Raw genomic sequence first — 20,878 nt, 5'->3', positions numbered from 1 at the left:
GATTCTGCAGTTTTTTGAGTAGGGTGTTTCATATCCTGTGCATGAATTTTGACATCCTATTGATTTAGTGTGAGCTAATTTGAATCCCCCAACAGATCTGGGATTTCTCTCACATATGTTCACTTGGCTTCTATAATCCAAAACATATTTCCTAACTGACAGTGTCGGTCTCTTTTCTTGTATTTTCAGCTGCTGGTCCATGAGTCTAGATAATACCATGAAACGACACACGGAAAAATCCACCAAACACTGGTTTTCTATCTATCAGATGCTTGAGAAACATATGCAAGAGCAAACTGAAGGGAAGGAAGGTGATGATCTCTAACATTTAAAACTTTGTCAATTGTTTTAGAGTAGGGGCTCTTAATAGGGTATGTGAACTCATTTTTAAAAATTAACCATTGCATTATCCTGAACTACTCAGTCATTCTCACCTGTGTAAATGATCATTTGCCAAATCTGGTTATTTTTTATCTCAACTACATCATCTTTTGTAACTGACCCTTTCTCTTTACTCATATACTCACACCTTAGTTCAGGCCTTTATCATTTTTTTTTCTTGATATCATAACCTCTTTTTTTTTTTTTAATGTATGAGGTATTTTATTTTTTCCATTACATGTAAAGATAGTTCTCAACTTTTGTTTATACATGCTTTACAATTTCAGATTTTTCTCCCTCCCACCCCTCCCTCCCCCCTCCCCTAGACAGCAGGTAATCTGATATAGGTTATATCTATATATCTCTATACATATACATATAGATATATATATATACACACACACATATATATACACACATAATAACATTAATCCTGTTACAAGAGAAAGAATCAGAGCAGTGATGCAAAACCTCAAAATAGAAAGAAAAAAAAAAAAACCAACAGCACCCAAAACAAAAGAAATAATATGGTTCAATCAGCATCTATGCTCCACAGTTATTTCTTTCTTTTTTTTCTTCTTGGATTTGGAGATCCTCTTCTATCATGAGTTCCCTGGAACTCTTCTGTACCATTGCATTGGTGAGAAGAATATAGTCCATCACAGTAGGTCAACACTCACTGTTGATGATACTGTGTACAATGTTCTTCTGGTTCTGCTCATCTCACTCATCATCAGCTCACGTAAGACCCTCCAGGTTTCTCTGAACTCTTCCTGCTCATCATTTCTTACAGCACAATAGTATTCCATTGTATTCATATACCACAACTTGTCCAGCCATTCCCCAATTGATGGGCACCCCCTCATCTTCCAATTCCTTGCTACCACGTAAAGAGCAGCTATAAATATTTTTGTACATGTGGGTCCCTTTCCCCCTTCCATGATTTCTTTGGGCAAAAGACCTAAAAGTGGGATTGCTGGGTCAAAGGGTATGCACAGCTTTATCGCCCTTTGGGCATAATTCCAAATTGCTCTCCAGAATGGTTGGATCAGCTCACAGCTCCACCAACAATGCATTAGTGTTCCAATTTTCCCACAGCCTCTCCAACATTTATTATCTTCCTTTTTTGTCATTTTAGCCAATCTGATAGGTGTCAGGTGGTACCTCAGAGTTGTTTTAATTTGCATCTCTCTAATCATTAGAGATTTAGAGCATTTTTTCATATGGGAATAGATAGCTTTGGTTTCTTCATCAGAAAACTGCCTGTTCATATCCTTTGACCATTTCTCAATTGGGGAATGACTTGGATTCTTATAAATTTGATTTAATTCCCTATATATTTTAGAGATGAGGCCTTTATCAGAAGCACTGGCCTCAAAAATTGTTTCCCAGCTTTCTGCCTCCCTTCCAATTTTGGATGCATTGCTTCTGTTTGTACAAAAATTTTTTAATTTAATATAATCAAAATCATCCATTTTGCATTTTATAATATACTCTATCTCTTGTTTGGTCAAAAACTGTTTTCCTTTTCAAAGATCTGATAGGTACACTATTCCTTTCTCTCCTAATTTACCTATGGTATCACCTCTTATGTCTAAATCATGTATCCATTTTGACCTTATTTTAGTATAAGGTGTAAGATGTTGGTCTATGCCTAATTTCTGCCATACTATCTTCCAGCTTTCCCAGCAGTTTTTGTCAAATACTGAGTTCCTATTCCAGAAGCTGGAGTCTTTGGGTTTATCAAACACTATATTACTAGTGTCATTTACTACTGCATTTCCTGAGCCTAGCCTATTCCATTGATCTACCACTCTATTTTTTAGCCAGTACCAGATAGTTTTGATGACTGCCGCTTTATAGTAAAGCTCCAGGTTTGGTACCGCTAACCCACCTTCCTGTAAATTTTTTTTCATTATTTCCCTGGATATTCTTGATTTTTTGTTTTTCCAGATGAATTTTGTTATTATTTTTTCTAGCTGTATAAAATAATTTTTAGGTAGTCTGATTGGTATGGCACTGAATAAGTAAATTAATTTAGGCAGTATTGTCATTTTTACTATATTAGCTCTGCCTATCCATGAGCAATTGATATCTTTCCAATTATTTAGATCTGATTTGATTTGTGTGAAGAGTGTTTGGTAGTTGTGTTCATAGAGTTCCTGGGTTATCATAACCTCTTAATCGGTCTCTCTCCCTCAAGTCTCTTTCCATTCTAGTCCATCCTATACACTCATACCAGAGTGATTTTCCTTAAGTACAGATCTATTTATATTATTCCCTTTTGTTTGCTCATATACTTCGTTTAACTTTTAAAGCCCTTTAAAACCTGTCCCCAAACTGTCTTTCCCTCTTAGTGTATGTCAGTACCACACCCCACCCCCCCTCCAAGCAATGCCGAAGTTCAGTTAAGTTTAGCCTCTCTGTCTCACACACACACACACACACACACACACACACTCCATTTCCCATCTCTCTGACTATTCTGTGGCTGCCCCTTGTGTCTGGAATGTACTCTTACCTCATTTCTGCCTTATAAAATCCTCTTCCTTTAAGACACAGCTCACTTACCTGTACCACCTTCTACATGACATCTTTCATGTTTTCCCCTCCCCTTCCCCAGCTGCTTGTGTCTCCAAATACCCCATCTTTTCTCTTTCCCTTTCCAAACTACCCTCTAGCTAACCATTATGTAAATTTGTTCTTATTCTCTTTATACCTTGTTGACTTGTATGTAAACACCTCATGAGCAGGGATGGCTTCGTTCTTTGTATTTATATCCCCAGTGATTGCATATTCAGTGCCTTGGACTTTTTAGGTGCTTAATAAATGCTTTATGACTGATCAGATGAATGGTGGGTGACTAGCACTGTTCGCAGTTTGCTAGATTTAGAAGACACCAAATTTGAAGTGCATTGACAGCCATTTAACTCTTCAGCAGGTGGAAATGAATTTACTTGCTACTTAGCAGGAATTAGTTAAATTTGGCTGAAGTTAAGCTCTCTTCTCAGTCCATCTCACTCTGGTGAGGAAAGGTTTCCTGCCACTTTTCCATGGTGTGGTTTTTGTGGTATTTACTCAGGTATAAAAATTCCTTGTTAGGGCTTGGGTTATTGTTATCATCACCATTTTACAGAAGAGTGGGTAAATTTTAGGCCTGATATCCAGTTATGTAGTCTAGTACATTTTCCATCAGACTACAAAAAGCCTAACTAGGATCTTTTGTCAGGGAATGTATTTGTCTATATCATGCAATTAATCCATCACTAAGAATTTGCTGAAGTACCTCCTTCATGCTAGACATTGTGCTAGGTGCTGGGGGAAGGAAGGGGACAACAAAGGTGATAAATGACATAATCTCTACTCTCACTTCAGTGAGAGAAAACAACAGGTACATATATGTTGGAGTTAAAAGGTAATTCATTTCATGCTTATGTTATGCTTAATTCCCACTTCAGTTTGGGAAAACTTTTATGACTAAATGCCCCCTTTCTCATCACCTCATCTACATTATAGCCATAAAATTACATCTGCTGTCTGGTGTGCCAGAAATACATCTTCCTCTGTTTAAATTCTTTCTAGAATGTGACAGGCATATGGCATTGACAATGTTGGTCAGCACTTTACAAGCTTTTATTGAAGGAGCCTCTCTAGGAGAATTCCATGTACGACTTCAGATGCTGCTAGTTTTCCATTGTCATGTCTTGTTGATGCCACAGGTGGAAGGAAAAGGTATGAGTTTGCTTCTTTTAAAAAATACATGTTATTCCTATATTGCATTAGAGAGGCAGCAAGGTGAGCGGATAGAGAGCTGGCCTGGAACCCAGGAAGACCTAGGTGGTCATGCAACCTTGAATCAATCCTCTAACCTCTGGGTGCTCTAGACAGCTCTAAGATGGGGTCAGCAACCTGGCTAATCTGTAGGCCTTCTCTTCTCCCTCTGTAAGCTGTAGGTTATTGCCACTTGGTCTAAGAAGCTGATCCCCACCTATGAGGTCCTTGTACCAGTGAAATTCAGGTCCAGTTATTTTACATGTACCCTTTTCCATATGATGCATTAGTAAACTAGCTCAAGGGGGAAAAAAGTGTAGATAATATTTTCTTGGTCTGGTTTATAAGATATACCTTATTTAGTTCTTTATTTTAATGTAGAATGAGTAAATGCTGAAAATCATTCAAAGTAAAATCCTGATTGGTTATAGATTAAGGAATGGTTGCAATTCACTTGGCCAAGGATAAATTGATAAGTGAAGGTCTCAAATACTTTTTTGGCAGCCTATTTTCTTTTTCATTTCATTTCATTTCTTTTCTTTTCTTTTTTTTTGCGGGGCAGTGAGGGTTAAGTAACTTGCCCAGAGTCACATAGCTAGTAAGTGTCAAGTGTCTGAGGCCAGATTTGAACTCAGGTCCTCCTGAATCCAGGGCAGGTGCTTTATCCACTTCACTACCTAGCTCCCCCCTTGGCAGCCCATTTTCAATCTAGATTGAAAGATGCACAATCTTTGCTGACTTCTAATTTGTTTAAGGAATTATTTAAAAGATCCTTCCATGGCAGAACCTTGGGGTCTGCTTTTGGGGACCGAGCAGGATTCACTCCCAAAACATCTGAAGAATTCAGAAGGCTGAGCTGAAGACAAAAGGAAAAGTCCCTACATTGAACCTATGATGACTACTAAGCTTTAGCAAGGTCACCAATAAGTATTTAGTCTCTCCAGGCACATTGTCCTTGAATCATGTAATATATAAAGAATGATGAGAAAATGATTTTTCAATGAAGATGAATATTCTCAGCAACTTTGCAACATCTGCATCAAGAGATTTGGGATTTATTGATGCTTCCAGGTTTAAGGCCACTTGTGGGTTATGGTGCTATGAGGGAAAGCTTCTTTTTAGAAACAGTTGTTACTCTTTTTTTTTTCTTTTATTTCTTTCAGAGTCACTTTGCAGTGTTCTTTGGAATTTGTACCATTACTATAAGCAGTTCTCAGACAGCGTCCAGGTCCGAATAGAGGAACTTCGATCCCCACTAGAAAAAGAGCTAAAGGTAAGAGAAACATTTGTTGGATGACTTATCAGAAGAACAAATTAGCAAATGCAAAATTACTTTAGATTATGCTTAAATTTTAAAAATCATCAATCATGATGACAGTAATTTGAGGAAGTAATTTGAGGTGGCTACTGTAAAACAAGATAATAAAATGTAGGCTTTCATGGCTCCCAGTTATATGTCACATACCCTAGAATTACATGTAGTCATTACCCTCAACCTCCATCCCATATCATGTTATTTTCTTTTTAGGCATTGGTCATATTGTTTCTGTTTAAAATTTAAAGAATCCTAGATTTATGGTAGTCATTTTGCCCAACTCCCTTATTTTCTTTCTTTCTTTCTTTCTGTGAGGCAATTGGGGTTAAGTGACTTGCCCAGGGTCACACAGCTAGTAAGTGTCAAGTTTCTGAGACTAGATTTGAACTCAAGTCCTCCTGAAGCAAGGGCCAGTGTGACACCTAGCTGCCCCCTTCAACTCCCTTATTTTCAAAAGGAATAAATTAAGGCCCAGAAAGGTCAGACAGATAGTAAGTAGGTGGCAGAGCCAGGATGCAGAGTACTCTTTCCACTGAATCAGACAGCCTCCTTGACATAGGTTTTGAGCCCCTTTCTTCATGTAGACTTCTTTGCGGATTAACCAACATGATGATAGAAACTAATAATTCTGTGGTACCAGTGGCAAACTCTGTGGGGTCCTAAGCACCAAGCCCTGAATATTGGAGTGGATCACCGATTTTAATTACCATTACACAAGCGCTAAAAGGACATAGGATCCTCTAGAAGTGGGAATTCCTTCACTTATGAGAGAACTGGATTTTCTCTAATACCACATATAAAACTTGGTGGCCTTTCCCTGAAACTTGTTGGACTTGCCAGCACTCAGTCCTGTAGTTTGGAGGTGGACACCTTACCTCTTTCTGAGTTGTATGAGCATCATTATTAAGCATTGTGCTGTGGAGAGAGGGTTGAGTTTGGTGTCAGAGGACTGGGATTTAAATGTGGGCTTTGTCCCTTTACTATCTCTTTTTCTTTTTTCTTTTTTTTTAATTTTGTGGGGTATTGGGGGTTAAGTGACTTGCCCAAGGTCACACAGCTAATAAGTGTCAAGTGTCTGAGGCCTGATTTGAACTCAGGTCCTTCTGAATCCAGGGCCGGTGCTTTATCCACTGCACCATCTAGCTGCCCCTGTCCCTTTACTATCTATGTGGCCTTGGGCAAGTCACTTCTTTCTGAGCTTCAGTTTCCTCATCTATAAAATGGAGGTGTTGGACTAGGTGACCTCTAGGGATTGGACTAGATGGTCTCTGACATTACTGCCATCTCTTAAGTCTATGAGCCTACAAATAAACCTTATTCCAGGTGTTATAAATAAGTCTTTGATTTCCATTTATATCACAGGAATTTGTTAAGATCTCCAAGTGGAATGATGTTAGCTTCTGGGCTATAAAACAGTCTGTGGAAAAGACACACAGGTAAATAATAAAACTCTTTCTGAAGTTTGAGTGGGAAATGAATTCAGTTTTTATAATGGGCAGTATGTACATGACCATAATCCACTTGTGACAGTGATAGGACAGCATGTGGTACTGGACTTGTGAAAGTCCCTAGATTCTGTCTCTATGTACGCATGCCTTAAGGGTCTACCACAAGGATTCTAATTTGTATCACTAATCCCTTTGACAGTTTGCTGACACCTATAGACTTCTCAGAATAATGTTTTTAAATGCGTAAAAAAACATATATAGGATTATGAAGGAAACCAATTTTATTGAAGTAGTTATCAGAATTAAAACACACATGTACACACAAACATGCCCACATATTCTTGGACCCCAGGTTAAGAACCCCTGCCTCTGCAAAGTAAAAGAAGACTATTTTTAATTATAAAACAGTAAGAAATCAAACGTAAATGTAAAGGGGGCAAGTATGTGGACTAGTTAAAGGTATTAAGCATTTTCCCCCAGAATCATGTTTACCTCTCCCCTAATTACTATCTTTGATTGTGGTCAGGACTCTCTTTAAGTTCATGAAGAAATTTGAAGCAGTCTTGAGTGAACCCTGCAGGCCTTCCTTGATTGAAAGTACCCAGGAAGAACAGCTCGACTGTCTACAGAAGCAGCCAACAGCAGATGGGGAGAAAACTCCAATTCAGAGTCTGAACAGCATGCTTATGGAAACTCTCTTGGCCAGACCCGGCAGCACCCAAGTATGTGCTCACTGACTTCTGGGAAATTTCCTATTCATTTCTTATTTCTTTGGAATGACAGATTCCTGCTCTCTATGGGGCTGTCCTGGTAACCCAAACAGGTCAATTAAAGCTTTTAAAGTATTGTTAAGATGTTTTCAGGCTTTGGTTGTTTGCCTAACCAAAGCACCTGACTCACAGAGCAGTGGGGCATAGCTCCTGGAAAACTTAGTGTTGACATAGAAAGGGGAGTCTGCCTGGCACTTTAGCTCATGGAGAACTCAATCATCCTTGGTGTTGTTTACACCACTGCCTTTGGCCCTCCCCATCAGTAAGGCTATCCTAGAAGATCATCTTGTTTCAGATTTGGGGGGGGGGGGGCTCGCCCTTTCAGGGCTCAGCTCATGTACCACCTCGTACTGGAAGCCTCTTCCATTCCCTGTACTTAGTGTTCCCTCTCTTCTCAAATTATCATCTGTTTACATGCTGTTTACATGCTTGGATGTCAGAGGCAGTTTCTCATTTTGTTTTTGTCTCGTGTTTAGCATAGTAAATGTCTTGTACCCAGGATGTACTTCAGTAAATTCTTGTTGGGTTGGGCTAGATAGTGTTCCTCATTCCCTGGTACCTTCTCCACGAAATTATAAGGAGAGCCAGAAGAATGTAGAGTTTAAAAATCTATCTGCCATCAACGAGGAGATTGATAGCCTTTTTGTTAGATGTTTTCATCCACTTGAGAGGTTTGTGGGAAGGGGAAACTTCAAAATTAATCTACTTGCTACGTCCATTTGACTGATTTAACGAGTATCTAACCTAGTGGGTAGCATTGGAAGCTCTAGAGCTATCTTTTCTTTCTTTTTAAAAAAAAAAATCCATATTTTTGTTTTTTTTATCATTCATTTCCATATGGTTCCCTCTCTTCTCCCTCCCCCGCCTCCATTGAACCTTCTCATATAACAAAGAAAACCATTTAAACAAAACCAAGTAGCATAGCAACCTTATCTAACAGTGTCTGTGACATTGTGTACCAAGAGCAGAGGTGCATTTCTTCATCTGTTCTCCAAGTCATAGCAATCAGGTTTTGACTGCATCTTTGATTTCTCCTCCCACTGCCCCCAGTTTACATTAATTTAGTTTCATATGTTCTTTTCCTGGCTCTGCTTACTTTACTCTACATGAATCCATAAAAATCTTCCATGTTTAGAGCTCTATTTTGCAGTGGATTCACTGTCAGCCTTTAACAGGTTACCCCATTTCCATACTTTTTGTTATCTCTGAAATGATGGCCATTTTAGAATGAAGACTCCATTCTAAAGAAACTCTCTGTCTCAGATTTTGAGACCTGATGCTTGAAATTGGTTTTCAGAAAAGCTTTCAATTAAGCACATCAATTTACTAGGTACCTGCTATCTGCCTAATTTTCAAAAGCACCTCCCTAGCCCCCCACCCCCAAACAAAACACAACACATTAGCTTAGTTATTTAGAATGTATTGCTAATAATGGTTAAGTCACTCATTTGATCCCTTTATGGATCACTTCATTTCAGAGGCCATGGAGGCAATCAAGAAGCTTAAAGAATGCTGAATTTGTAGTCAGAAGACCTGAGATTGAATTCTGGCTGTACTGCTTACTGCTTGTGTGACCATGGCAGGGATAAGAACAACAACAATAATAATGAGCTAGTATTTGTGTATCACTTTAAGGTTCGCAAGTGCTTTATGTTGTTTCTTCTGATCCTCACAACAGTCCTGTGACATAGCGCTATTAATATCATCCCCATTTTGCAGATGAGGAAACAGAGACACAGATGTTTAAATGACTTGCCCTAGGGTCACACAGCCAATAAGTGTCTGAGGCTAGATCTGAACCAAAGTCTTCCTGACTCCCTAAGTGCAACATAGTAGGCAGTGCATCATCTAGCCAGACCTCATCTGTAAAGGAAGAATTGGACTAGACACATTCCAAGATCCCTTCCATCTCAAAATCCAATCATTTTTTTCCCATTCATTCATTCATTTATTTGTTTATTTGCTTATTCATTTACTTAGCATTTTGTAGGGCAATGAGGGTTAAGTAACTTGACCAGTGTCACACAGCTAGTAAGTGTCAAGTGTCTGAGGCTGGATTTGAATTCAGGACCTCCTGAATCTAGGGCTGGTGCTTTATCCACTGTGCCACCTAGCTGCCCCCCAATCCAATCATTTTAACACTGAGAACAGTATCGTTTCTTTTAGCATTTCTGGAGGAAAAAATACTACCATTCAACTCCTTTTCATACATGTTAATCATTATGGCAATAATTTTGATTGCTGTGGTGAGGATTGGTAGCATGGGGATACCATGGTTGAGGAGTACTCACTGCTACATCTCTGATCAAGAGGCACACACTTTGATTTTCTTACTTGCTTTCTCTCGCTCTCTCTCCTTCTCCCCCCTCCCCCCCCAATACTTAAGAAACTCTGTTTATACCCCTGAGAGGTCAGAGGTGATAGTGATATTTAACACGTGAACATTTGAGACACATGAATTGGACCACAAGTTATTGCCAGCTGGTTATGATCTGCTTGATGGAGGTTATTTCCACCTTTGTTTTTCAGTCTGTGCTTCCAGAGGCCTGCCAAGATATCATACCTTTCCTCTCGGAGGGTTTGCTGCAGAGTCGTTTGCCAAAGCTCACCAAACGAATGAAGAAGATCTGTATTACTATCATAAAGCAGAGCCCATTGCCTGGTCTCGTGGAGAACCTTGATCAATTTACAGGTGTGTAAGTGGGTGTCCACAGAAGAAAAGTGAATTTTATGGGCAGGAAATTCAGAAAGGTATTTGGGGGGTTTTATTTGTTTGTTTTTTGCAGGACAGGTTCTGCTGCTTCTCAGTTTTCCTTATAGGCCCTGGTCAAAGCAACTGACTAATATTTAGCAGCTGAACAATTTAAAGGGAGGAAGAGCAAGCAGGGACCTGCATGAAATTTTTAAAAAGTATTAATTTGGGGACTTTTCTGTTTAGAACAACAAAAAACACACTCTTCCTTAAGTTGTTTGTTTGTTTTGTGAGGCAGTGGGGGTTAAGTGACTTGCCCAGGGTCACACAGCTAGTAAGTGTTAAGTGTCTGAGGCTGGATTTGAACTCAGGTCCTCCTGACTCCAGGGCCAGTGCTCCATCCACTGCGCCACCTAGCTGCCCCCTTCCCTAAGTTTTAACAGAAGGATCTGTCAATACTTGGTAGTGAATTAGCTTTTGTCCTTTCCTCTTCAGGCAAGACTTTTTAGTGAGGGGTAGAGATACGGGCTTCAGGCTCTGGGCTCCAGGCCCATAGGGAGCATTTCCCTTTCCCCTTTTCAAATGTTTAGTGTCTTCTCTTTTCTTTCTTTTTCATATCATGTTACTTGCCAGTGACTCTCACCAGCTCTCCTTCACAGCGGTGTATGTGTGTAGACACACCCACACATACACATAAAAACACATTGGCTGTGTTTTAAAATGTATGCTTCATTCCACATCTATTCTTCATATGCCTCTGATAAGAAATGAGACTTTTTTCACCATTAAGTCCTTTGAAATCATAATTGGTTATTGCATTGATCAGAGTTCTCAGGTCTCTCAATGGTATTGTTTTCTTAGGTAATTCTTTGTATTTATAAGGCTTCTCAGTGTTGAGAGGCTTTAGGCCAGGGCCAGTGCCCCCCACACCTCAGACCTCATTGAGTTTCATACTTGTGGTCTACTGCTTCTTTTCTGAGAGGAGGGGAGGGATGCCTTATCATTATACCTCCAGAGTAAAAAATGATCTAAGGGTTGTTTCCTGGTCTCACCAAGTATATTTTTTCTTGGTTCTTCATACTTCTCTGCATATTAGTTCGTACAGATAGAAGGTGTTTGTGTGGTTTTAAACATTCACTTCCACTTAGCTCAAACAAATTAAGCTTTTAGGTATATTATTTTCTTTCTCTGCATTCTCCCTACAGGTGATATCATTTCCTCTGTATGTGAACTACAGAGCTTAACCGTGGATCCAAACACAGATAAGGAAAAACAGAAATCAGAAGTGAAACACATTCTTTTGCAGAAGCAGCGGGCTTTATCAGAGCTCTTCAAGTATCTCATGAAAGTTGGTGAGTTTTCATTAACAGGAAAATGTATTTCTCCAATATATTTAATCCTTTTTGATAGGCTATTAATGGAAGAGTATGGATTATGTTTCCTGACTGGGTGTGTATAAAAATATATGTATATATACACATATACACACAACTGAATAAGAAAGGCAGTGTGGTATAGTAGATAGAAGGCTGGCCTTGGAATTGCGAAGAATTGGGTTAGGGTCTTGACTCCTAGATAGATATATTGCCTAGGTCATTCTGAGCAAGTCACTTGATCTCTCAGTGCCTCAGGTCATCTTTAAGACTATAAATTGCAGAACAGTTGCTGATCTGCATTGATAGAGGTAGCTCCCTCACCAGGAATCCCTCTACCAATGAAGTAACAGGTCTGTACACACTTTCCATGCTTCCCACTTCTCTCAAAGAAAGAGAGGTGTGATGACATGGTCTATAAGTCACTGATCAGTAATATTGTTGGATTCTTGTACTCAATTTCCATTTCCATTCTGTGGGTAGCTATATAGTTTCCCTTAGTGCTATAGCATGAACTGCTGGGAACTAGATTAAGGATGTTTGGTGATTTTTATTTCCTTAAGCTTATAATAAAATTTTCTTTTCTAAGGCTTGTCCTATCGCAAAGGCCTTACTTGGGCTCGTTCAAATGACCTTCAAAATATCCTTCATCTGCACCCCTTAGATCTTCACAGTGCACTGTCTATCTTTGGCAACACACAGGAATCAGATGCAAGGTTTGTGCTTTGGATAGAATTTAAATATAAATGGTAGCTGAACATGGATTCTGTAGAAATGATCAAGTTGTTTTCTCAGGGATTCTTCCACCCCCATCCTCTTCTCCCTTCTCCAACTGATTCTGTATTTCTCTCAGATTTTGTGTACACAAAAATCTTGAAAACCCCAAGGATCTTTGTAGAATGATTTAACTCTTAAGATGCTTTGTTTTATAGTGCAAACCATCCGTATAGCTTTAAACTTTCTTCATTTTTGAGTCATGTTTTGACACTTGTTAACCTTTGAAATGGTAATAACTGGAACTGAGAAAGAACATTAACAAGATAGCAAGCTCATCTAGGGCAGCAACTGTGACTTCCACTTTGGTTTCCGTGATTACATCATACAAAATGCTGAGCACACAGTAGGTCCCTATTTATTGAATGACAATGAACAAATTAATTCAGACAGTTGGCTGTTAATTATAACTGGACTTGTTTACTTGGCTCGGCACCTACTCTAAGACCTGGGGCTATGGCTTTAGAAACATAAACTGTCTTTTCTCTCTTCCAGGCTGCTTGCAGAAATCTCTTCCTTCTGGGTTGGGTGTCAGAAATATTTTTATCGATCACTTGCTCGCCACTTAAGACTTCAAACAGCTTTTTTGGCACCTTCAAAGGTAAAAAAGGAAAGTTAGTAGCTAGAGTGATAAGATACAGGTTTTCTTATTGTTTTGTCCTCTCACAGGTAGACTTGAAAAGACATTTTTCAGTAGGTAACAATTTAGGTATATCATTTCTGTGGAATTCAGTTTGTTTATTTATTTATTTACTTACTTACTCACTTACACACTTAATTAATTAATTGATATAAGTATTTTATTATTTTCCGGTTACACGTAGAGATAGTTTTCAACATTTGGTTTTGTTTGTTTGTTTGTTTGTTTGGCCAGGCAGTGAGGGTTAAGTGATTTGCCCAAGGTCACACGGCTAGTAAATGTCAAGTGTCTGAGGCCGGATTTGAACTCAGGTCCTCCTGAATCCAGGGCCCCAGAAGCCTCTTCCAGAGTGGGTTTGGTTACTTCTGAAGGGAAGGTTTTCCCTGATTGGGAAGTAGAAAGCCCATCATCTCCTGTACTCTTGTCATCATCCTTGCTGCTCAGAGACTGCTCCTTTGGACAGCCAGTGTTAGCTTAACATAAGTAGACTATTCCACAGACCTCCTCTTCTCTCTCCTGTTGAGGTGTGGTCCTTTCCCCTTTGAGACTCTTGGGGGTTTCAGTAAGAATGACATTCAGTGCCTGGAGCTGGAGCTAGCATGGGGTCCTGCCACCCACCAGCAAATTTGTTCGAAGCAAGAACAGTTTGTAATATGCTAAATAAATATAAGGCCATTTGGAGGAAAGGTGCAAGCAGCCAGGGGGAATCAGGATAGATTTCATGTTGATGGTGGTACTGAGTTTTGAAGGAAAAAGGGATTCCAAAAGGTTGCTTTTCAAGCATGAAGAAAAGCTAGTCCCAAAATTACAAAGACAGGCAATGGGAATAGGCTGTATGAGAAAGAACAAAAATGGCCTGTGTGTCAACCAGTACAGTGTCAGTAGAACTCATTATTTCACACGGAAGTAGTGTGATGCAGTAGAAGGGGCTTTGGATATGGAGTCAGAGAGAGGACTGGGGTTCAGCTTTCTTCCCCATAATTTGCTTCTTGGGTGACCTTGGATTAAGTCACTCAACCTCTCCAGGCCTCACTTTCCTCATCTTTGAAATGAGTGTTGAACAAAAGAATCTTTAAAATCCTTTCCAACTCTAAATCCCAATTTACAAGTCAAACTGCATCCTCTATGAAAGGTCTCTTGGTTCAGAAAACCCGCCCTGACATTTCCCATGTCTGATTGTCAGATCTTCTTGCAAGAGACCAGCATGGTATATGTCTTCCAGGGTAATAGCTTCTCCACTGTTATTCTTCCTATGTCCTGCCTCACCTTCCACCTCCCCCATGCAGGAGATTGGAGTGAGTATCATTGACAGATGTAAAGGATTCTCAGCACACCTCATGAAGACACTTATCCACCAGAGGAGCTCGCTGACCACCCTGACAGAACAGTGGGTTATTCTCAGGTACAGCTTGCCCAGTTTAGGGGGAGTGGTGGGGGTGGTTTTGAGTTTGCCATTTTAGATTGAGTGAGGAGGAACTGTGTATTTAAGCCACAGATTAAACCAATTTAGAGGGATGATAAAAGAAACGGAACCTTTCCTAAATAAAGGCCTGACAGTTAAGTCTGGGGAAGGTGAGCATTAGTTATTGTGTTTCAGTTAGATGATTAAGCGTGTTTTAAGTAAATGTTCTGTGTTCCCCTTGTGACCTGTTTGTAGCCTTGTTAGAGACTTTTAGCCGAAGGAGGCCTGCTTAGTTAGAGCTGTTCTGAGTTGAATGTGAAATGACAGTGCAAGTGAATTAGATTGAGACCTTTCTTTAGTTAATACCATAGTCTTAGGGTGGTCAACACCAAACCATATTCTGGAGATCAGGCTTCCTGAGCCTGCTTTTGTTTATTATTCCTACCAGGAGCAAAAATAATTCACATTTACACAGGTTTTAAAAGTATTTTCCCCACAACAAACTGGTGAAGTAGTCAGTTTTATTGCCCCTCTCTTACAGATGGGGAAGTTGAGTAACAGGAAGGTTAGGTGACTTGGCCACATTTATATCACTAGTGTCAAACCTGTGCCTTTGTGAGACCAAGTAGCAATTGGCTACTCTTTTTTTTTTTTTGGCAGTCGGAGATGTTTGCACTTTTAGGGAAGGTCACGATAAATTGTGTATTCTTGGCTCAGAGGTTGTCCTTGGTGTATAGTAATTATTTTGATTCAGCCATTACCCCATACCATCCATTATGTTTCCTTTAGCAGAGAACCCTAACTACTTATTTTAACTAGGAATTCTTAGAATCTCATTTTGTTTTATTTTGTTTTTATTTCATAAGAAAAGAACTCTAGATACTTTTCTCAGAGAGCAAGTCTCTAGTTTTTAGGAGGGTTATAGGAGCAAGTGAACAGGCTTTTCATTTTGAAAGCTCGTGTTTAGGATTCTGGTGTGTGCTCTCAAACTCCAATGGAAGAGCCTCAACCCCAGCTCAGCTAAATCCATTCTTTTGCAAAATGTGCTACACATTTAGTCTGCCTTAAGAAATATTGGTCGAAGAACCTTCTTCATATGTTCCTTTGGTGGGTTTCTTTCTATTAGGAACCTTCTCAGTTGTGTGCAAGAGATTCATTCCAGACTGCCTGGGTCTCCTGGCTATCATGTGGCTTTCCCACCTCAAGATGGCATTCAGCAGTGGACTGAAAGACTACAGCACCTGTCCATGCAAAGCATGATAGTGCTGGAGCAACTTTCCTGGTTTCTTCAGTGCTGTCCAAAGGAGCAGTCTCTGAGCAGCAAGGATGATGACAAGAGTACAGGAGATGGGCTTTCTACTTCCCAATCGGGGAAAACCTTCCCTTCAGAAGTAACCAAACCCACTCTGGAAGAGGCTTCTGGGGCAATGCCTAACATGATCCCAATAGAACTGAGCTACCCATCTCCTGTGTCTGGAGATTATTTGCCCCCTGGTTGTCGAATGCGGAAAACAGATCAGTTATGGCAGCAGTCGATGGCAAGAGTGACTGAGATGCTAACAGCCATCAAAACTATGAAAGCTGAAGTGGACAAAATCAGGCAGCTGACTTGTGAAACTCTCTTTCATTCTTGGTGAGTGGATGGGGTTATAATGCCATTGCACACTGTACAAATGAAAGCTGTTATTCATATGAAAAGAACTTGGATTTACAAATATGCAAAATCTTTATTTTGAACTTAATCATTTGGGCTGCTGGATTAATTGTAAGGCATGAGTGAGTTATAAAAGAACATGCATTAATGGTACAGAAGAGTTCCAGGGAACTCATGATAGAAGAGGATCTCCAAATCCAAGGGAAAAAAAAAAAGAACTGTGGAGTATAGATGCTGATTGAACCATACTATTTCTTTTGTTTTGGGTGCTGTTGTTTTTTTTTTCTATTTTGAGGTTTTGCATTACTGCCCTGATTTTTTTCTCTTATAACAGGATTAATGCAGAAATAGGATTAATGTTATTATGGATATATGTGTGTGTGTGTGTGTGTACATATATATATGTGTATATATATGTGTGTATATGTATATAGATATAACCTATATCAGATTACCTGCTGTCTAGGGGAGGGGGGAGGGAGGGTAGGGAGGGAAAAAAATCTGAAATTGTAAAGCTTGTATAAACAAAAGTTGAGAACTATCTTTACATGTAACAGAAAAAAAATAAAATACCTTATATGTAAAAAAAAAAGAACATGCATTAAATATCATGTGTCTAGTCACAAAATATTAAATAAAATGGGCTTTATCTGGTGTGTATGTTTGGAGAAATCTTTGTTCTCTTATATCCTTTTCAACTTTTGCAACTTTTCTGTATTGTTGCAGGAAACATTTTGAAGTGTGCTCTGCTGGGTTGAGTTGCATGTCCAAAGTCTCAGCTCAGTTGCAGGACCTAGAGTCCTTGTTCGTTCTTCCAGGGACAGAAGCTGAGCACACCACCCAGCAAATCACATTAGTCAAGAGTCTGGAATATCTTAGAGGAGAAATCGATAAAGCCATGGCTGACTTCACTGCCTGGAAAATACATCTCTTTACTTCATCCGAACAAGGTGAAAAGGACAATTTTTCTACTTGACTTTTGAGATTTGGAGGAAAGAATGGCAAGCCTAAAGCAGTCAAGATTCACTTAAACCTTAGTTCAACTCTAGATTAATGTGAATTCAAATCTAGATTAAATCAGAAGAAAAACTAATTTGGAAGGAAAGAAGTTTAAAGTAACTGGGACAAAATTTGTAAAGGCCTTGTGGCCTTGCTTCTCAGCTTCCCTGTCTGCTAGAATACACTGCCTGCTAACTGTTGTCAGCAATTGGTATTCTTGAGAGGAAGCATGTAAGTCATGGTAGCATGAAATAACAGGACTACCAGAGTCTGTTGGGAATCTTGTCTTTTTTAGACTGAAAGGCTTGGTTGCAGAAATGGGGGCCAAGGTGATGTGTTGTTTACCAAGGATCTCCTATTTCTTTACATATTCTTCTCATAACATTTCTGCCCCTCCAGCAGAAATTTTGTACATTAATTTTTATAAGGATTTCCCGGGTCACCAAGTCAAACAATTGATTATCCTTTATTTCACAAGGCAACCATATATCGGATGAAGGATTTGTGGAGGATTTCTCAGCACAAATGGAGGTTGCTATCCAGGCAATCCTCTTTGCCACCCAGAGTTTAGCAGAGAGAAATAATCAAAAGATGCAAAGTGGCAAAGAACAAGCAACACCCCAAGAGGAGAGTGGTAAGTTTCATATGAGGCAAAGATTAGTTTGGTGTTAGGTGAAAATTTAAAAAAAATTTTTTTCTTGTTGGCTTAATGCCCATCTATTTCTTATCTCACTGGCTCCATGACTTTGTACAGAATAGGTTTTGGTATGTATATGGCTTTCTGCCATTAATGGTGTTTTTCTCTCCCACCACCAAAGAAACAACAGACTCAATGGAGAGAGTACAGTCTGGACATCTCACAAAACTCCTAGAAGATGACTTTTGGGCTGACGTGAGCTCTCTGCATGTGCAAAAAATCATCTCAGCTGTTTCTGAGCTCTTGGAGAGGCTGAAATCTTATAGTGAAGACTGTACAACAGAGAAACACAAGGTAAGTTGCCTCTTTAAGTAAAGTGCTGAAGTATTTACGGACTGTTCTAAGGGGACAAAGCTTCGGATTCCATCTAATCCAGTCTGACTACTTTTGGCATTTTTTCAAGGTGATGCGGCTGAGAAATTGCCCTGATTCTGTACATGATAGCTTATTGACCAGTTTTGATATGTAGATACTTTGATCTATTTGGAAATAGATGCCTAAATGCTAAAGGTAGGAAAGTATAGTTTTGAATACCAAATAGATGGTTTTTATTGTGACCATGAGGTAAGTTACTCAATCTCTTAATGCCCCAGGGAACTCTCTAAGACTGGAACTTGCAGAATAGGAGCCAATCTGCACTCGTGGAAGATTTTCCTTATTGGGAGTTCCATAAACTGATGAAATCACAGGCTGGACAAAACAAAAAACCCCCACCAAAATACTAATATTCAACAACTGTATACTAAGTTATTTTACTAATAATAGTTAATTATCAGTAATTATTAAATTAATAGTTAATAATACTAAGATATTTTTTAAAATAATAAAGCTGAAAACATCAGTCATTCTACAGGAGCCTAAATTTTGAGAAGTTGTTTATCCCAATAGCAATCTTGCATTTGTTTTGCAAAAATTTGTTTTATTCTGCCACATGGAGTAGTTTACAGAGGGCTAGACTTAGAGTTAGGATCACTTGTATTCAAGTCCTGTCTTTGACACATACTAACTTGTGTGACCCTGGGCAAGACCCCAGGCAGCTGTCCAAGATTATAAGTTGCAGAAATCTGATCAGTTTTGTAAAGGGATTTCCTCACTGGGGAGCTCCTTGCATAGGTTTGGACGAACAAAATTCTATATTATCTTTGTGAAATGCAAGTTTCCCTGTCATAGGAGAATTCAGTAAATTGACTATATTTAGACAAGTAAACTTTATACAGATAACTGAGGACTGGAATCATGAGCCATTGTTGTCATTTTGTCAAAACAAGGCAATTGTCACTGAAGAATTTTGTTTGTTTGTTTGAACATACAGTTCTTCAATCAGGCCTGTTCCTTGTTGGTGCGCCTCATGCCCATGCTTTCCAGGTATTCAGATCTCGTCGTATTTCACCTAACAGTGTCCTTGGCAACTCACCGAAGCACTGGGAAATTACTCTCTGTGCTCACTCATGTCTTCTCTGAACTTAGTCAGAAGGTAAGTGCCATTAGGAGACCACTTAGGCCAAAAGAGATCCAAATATTCAAAAACCTTAAATTTAGAACTACTTTTTATTTGATACACTTCCACAGAATAAATGGAAGAATTATATTATATAACGAAAGAAGCCATTGACTCTGCCAGGTGATTTTCCCAAGAATCTTTTTTATTTTGAGTGTATTGTGTTAAAGCTATTAGAACTGATAGGCAGGCATTCATAGAACCTGGAGGCCACATTGGAATTAATACTTTTTGTTCATATACTGACTTACTTTGCAATTTAAATGTATCTTGTAGTGCAGAGCATAATCCATCCACACTTTTCTTATACTGTGTGATTATTGTCCATGTCCTTCCATTAATTCTTCATGAGAGTTCACCCAAACAGTGAGGGGCTTCCTCTAGACCTCTTAGGATTACATGAATACTAGTGGAGCTCTTGAGCTATCCATCTGTTCCTTGAATCTTATAACTGGCCCACCTACTACCTTCTCTTCTAGTCACATCTATTGTTAGTGGTATCCTTTATTCTGCTTTTGGTGCACAATTCTTATTTGGTAATATCTTGTAGCATACTAATATCTGCTACTAGTACCTCTTCAGGTGGCCTGCAACTTTAATTCTTTGGAAATTGTGGCATTCCATGATTCACAGGCATAAAGTATCAGCAGAAGAGTCCTAATGTTACAAAGATGGACCTTTGTTTTGGTGAGAAGAATAGAGTCATTAAAAAGCTTTGTACAATTTCCAAATGCAATCCAACTGGTACTCATTTCTCTATTTAATTCCAGGCTCAGTCTATTTGAACTGTCTATATTGTTCATATGCCTGTTTTCCCATCTCTTCAAAATCTTTATGAGAATAATTTGCACTTGCATCAAGGATATCATTGAAGAAAAAGAAGGGAACAAGCAGGCTTTCACAAATGATGTTACAGCAGACGTCATCTTTACTGTCACACAGTTGATGGAAAGGTTTACAGATTATAAGATCCCACTATGTACGTTGTTTGTTGACTATATCTTTCAAAAGAAAACAAAGACAGTTGAACAAAATGATGTCTTAAAGGGCTCTGCTCCAAGCATGATTTTTCCTATTCATGGTCATAATCATGCAAAATTCCTTGAAAATATACAACAACAGGGGCGGCTAGGTGGCGCAGTGGATAGAGCACCGGCCCTGGAGTCAGGAGTACCTGGCTTCAAATCCGGCCTCAGACACTTAACACTTAGTAGCTGTGTGACCCTAGGCAAGTCACTTAACCCCAATTGCCTCACTAAAAATTTAAAAAAACGAAAAAAGAAAATAATACAACAACAAAGATAACTTTGTACAATCTTCTTATTAATGGCAAATAAGGCATGAAACAAAGAGATGTCTACTCAGCGGTATTGTCACAGAGAATTGTCCTTTGCAGAATCCAAATTGAAAGATTCCATTTAGATGATGAGCTCCTCCTGATGCTGCTACTTCTAGATAACGTTG

The 20,878-nt window shown here is 39.1% G+C and overlaps 1 protein-coding gene across 1 annotated transcript in view; it reads left to right on the top strand.

Annotated features, from left to right (window-relative positions):
• MDN1 (midasin AAA ATPase 1) overlaps positions 1 to 20,878 on the top strand; it is a 173,275-nt gene that overhangs the window by 129,649 nt on the left and 22,748 nt on the right. Inside the window, exons 69-83 of the mRNA XM_044000235.1 lie at positions 190 to 311; positions 3,964 to 4,113; positions 5,316 to 5,425; positions 6,830 to 6,903; positions 7,442 to 7,637; positions 10,215 to 10,377; positions 11,583 to 11,729; positions 12,340 to 12,466; positions 13,020 to 13,125; positions 14,451 to 14,566; positions 15,693 to 16,199; positions 16,947 to 17,170; positions 17,698 to 17,853; positions 18,038 to 18,210; positions 19,229 to 19,390. Of these exons, the coding sequence (XP_043856170.1) occupies positions 190 to 311; positions 3,964 to 4,113; positions 5,316 to 5,425; positions 6,830 to 6,903; positions 7,442 to 7,637; positions 10,215 to 10,377; positions 11,583 to 11,729; positions 12,340 to 12,466; positions 13,020 to 13,125; positions 14,451 to 14,566; positions 15,693 to 16,199; positions 16,947 to 17,170; positions 17,698 to 17,853; positions 18,038 to 18,210; positions 19,229 to 19,390 (2,533 nt within the window). The remainder of the gene's footprint in view (positions 1 to 189; positions 312 to 3,963; positions 4,114 to 5,315; positions 5,426 to 6,829; positions 6,904 to 7,441; positions 7,638 to 10,214; positions 10,378 to 11,582; positions 11,730 to 12,339; positions 12,467 to 13,019; positions 13,126 to 14,450; positions 14,567 to 15,692; positions 16,200 to 16,946; positions 17,171 to 17,697; positions 17,854 to 18,037; positions 18,211 to 19,228; positions 19,391 to 20,878) is intronic.

Source organism: Dromiciops gliroides, chromosome 4 (assembly GCF_019393635.1).
Source record: "Dromiciops gliroides isolate mDroGli1 chromosome 4, mDroGli1.pri, whole genome shotgun sequence".
NCBI lineage: Eukaryota > Metazoa > Chordata > Mammalia > Microbiotheria > Microbiotheriidae > Dromiciops > Dromiciops gliroides.
Note: the sequence above shows the minus strand (reverse complement) of the source record. Positions and strands in the feature narration are given on the sequence as shown.